The sequence below is a fragment of the Penaeus monodon genome, chromosome 26, assembly GCF_015228065.2.
Source record: "Penaeus monodon isolate SGIC_2016 chromosome 26, NSTDA_Pmon_1, whole genome shotgun sequence".
NCBI lineage: Eukaryota > Metazoa > Arthropoda > Malacostraca > Decapoda > Penaeidae > Penaeus > Penaeus monodon.
In genome coordinates, this window is record NC_051411.1 from 4,622,556 (window position 1) to 4,625,055 (window position 2,500).

At 38.5% G+C, this 2,500-nt stretch overlaps 1 protein-coding gene across 1 annotated transcript in view; it reads left to right on the forward strand.

The window, feature by feature from the left end:
• Positions 1-2,490, forward strand: part of LOC119589551 (TRIO and F-actin-binding protein-like) — a 3,312-nt gene extending 822 nt beyond the window's left edge. The window contains exon 2 of the mRNA XM_037938150.1: positions 1,636-2,490. Within this exon, the coding sequence (XP_037794078.1) occupies positions 1,636-2,490 (855 nt within the window). The remainder of the gene's footprint in view (positions 1-1,635) is intronic.
• The last annotated feature ends 10 nt before the right edge of the window (positions 2,491-2,500 follow it).

A 2,500-nucleotide genomic window follows, 5' to 3' on the forward strand; every position in this document is an offset into this window, starting at 1 on the left:
CCACAGCGCCTACGTGGAGGTTTCAGCTGGTTTTAGATTTCGTGCCTTATATATATATATATATATATATATATATTATATATAATATATATATATATATATATATATATATATAATATATATATATATATATATATATATATATTATATATATACTATATATATATATATATATATATATATATATATATATATATATTATATATATATATATATATATATATATATACATACACACACACATACACACACACATATATATGTTTTTTTGTTCAACAGCCATTTATTCCACTGCAGGATCCAGGCCTCTCTCATTTATTACTGAGAGGTCATTTGGCAGTGCACCCTTGCCTGATTGAATGCCCTTCCTAATCAACCGCTGTTTAGCGAGCTACCACTTATGCCGCGGCGGTGACTTCCCTTATGACATCTGCGTTTTGACTTCTCAAGGCGATATGTTGTTTTCTCGCCGTAAAATCAGGCTCGAGCTAATAGTCGGAGCGCAGAATTGAGCTCAGGACCACGAAGGTCGGAGTCCAGTGCTCTATACACTGGACCATCGTAGCAGTATGTATATATATATGTATATATATATATATATATATATATATATATATATATATATATATATATATATATATATGCATATCTATCTATCTATCATTCTATCTATCTATCACTACCTATTATCTATCTATCTTCATCTATAGATATATTATGATACCACCCACTCATTATACAGACAGCAGCACCACTGCCACATCACCCTACACACGCACGACACACACACCCGGCGTACTACACCTATACATTGCTATATATATATATCTCATAGGCGATATATATATTATTATCGTAATAATATGAGTATATATCGATATAATTGTGTGAGTGTGTGTAGTTCTATAATGACATATACATATATGTATGTTGTGTTGTGTGTATATATATATATATAAATATATATATATATATATATATATATATATATATATATATATATATCTATCTATATATATATATATTATACATCACATACACACAATTTATTTTAATATATGTCTTTACACACACACACACACACACACACACACACACACACACACACACACACACACCACACACACACACTATCATACACATATATATATATATATATATATATATATATATATATATATATGATATATATATACATATATATATATATATATATTATTTATTAGTTATATATATATTATTTTATTTATATATATTTATTTGTTTGTGTGGTGGTGTATTATGTGTGTGTGTTTCAATATCCATTCATCAAAAAATCCAGTTTCAATTACCCAAAGTAAGCATTTGATCTATTTTCTCTCATTCCATCTACACCCCGCGACACACACAGACACACGATGTAACTACAAAAATTTAAAATATAATCATATTACGCAAGAATATCTGAGATTTTTAATGAGATTTCTATTTTTTCTTTTTGAATGACTGACTTAGCAGAAAATGAATGACTTCTCCGCCAAAAAGCCAAGGAGTCAGAAAGACATGGTTAGCGTTTTCTTCCTCCGAGTGCATAGCTTCAGCAGACAGGAGTTCTTGAAGTAGGAAATTCGGCTTAAAGGCAGCATCGTCCATCAGCATCGTCCGTCAGCATCGTCCGTCAGCATCGTCCATCTGCATCGTCCGTCAGCATCGTCCTCGCATCGTCCATCTGCATCGTCCTCAATCCGAGCATCGTCCGTCAGCATCGTCCATCTGCATCGTCCATCAGCATCGTCCATCAGCATCGTCCGTCAGCATCGTCCATCTGCATCGTCCATCTGCATCGTCCGTCAGCATCGTCCATCAGCATCGTCCATCAGCATCGTCCGTCAGCATCGTCCGTCAGCATCGTCCGTCAGCATCGTCCATCAGCATCGTCCGTCAGCATCGTCCATCAGCATCGTCCGTCAGCATCGTCCATCAGCATCGTCCATCTGCATCGTCCATCAGCATCGTCCATCAGCATCGTCCGTCAGCATCGTCCGTCAGCATCGTCCATTTGCTTCGTCCATCAGCATCGTCCGTCAGCATCGTCCATCTGCATCGTCCGTCAGCATCGTCCATCTGCATCGTCCGTCAGCATCGTCCGTCAGCATCGTCCGTCAGCATCGTCCATCTGCATCGTCCGTCAGCATCGTCCGTCAGCATCGTCCATCAGCATCGTCCGTCAGCATCGTCCATCAGCATCGTCCGTCAGCATCGTCCATCTGCATCGTTCGTCAGCATCGTCCGTCAGCATCGTCCGTCAGCATCGTCTGTCAGCATCGTCCATCAGCATCGTCCGTTAGCATCGTCCGTCAGCATCGTCCGTCAGCATCGTCCATCTACATCGTCCGTCAGCATCGTCCATCAGCATCGTCCGTCAGCATCATCCATCAGCATCATCCATCAGCATGTTTACCCACCGGAGAAGCATATATGAACAGACTTCAGCACGACTTGATTCTGTGACTTCAGCATG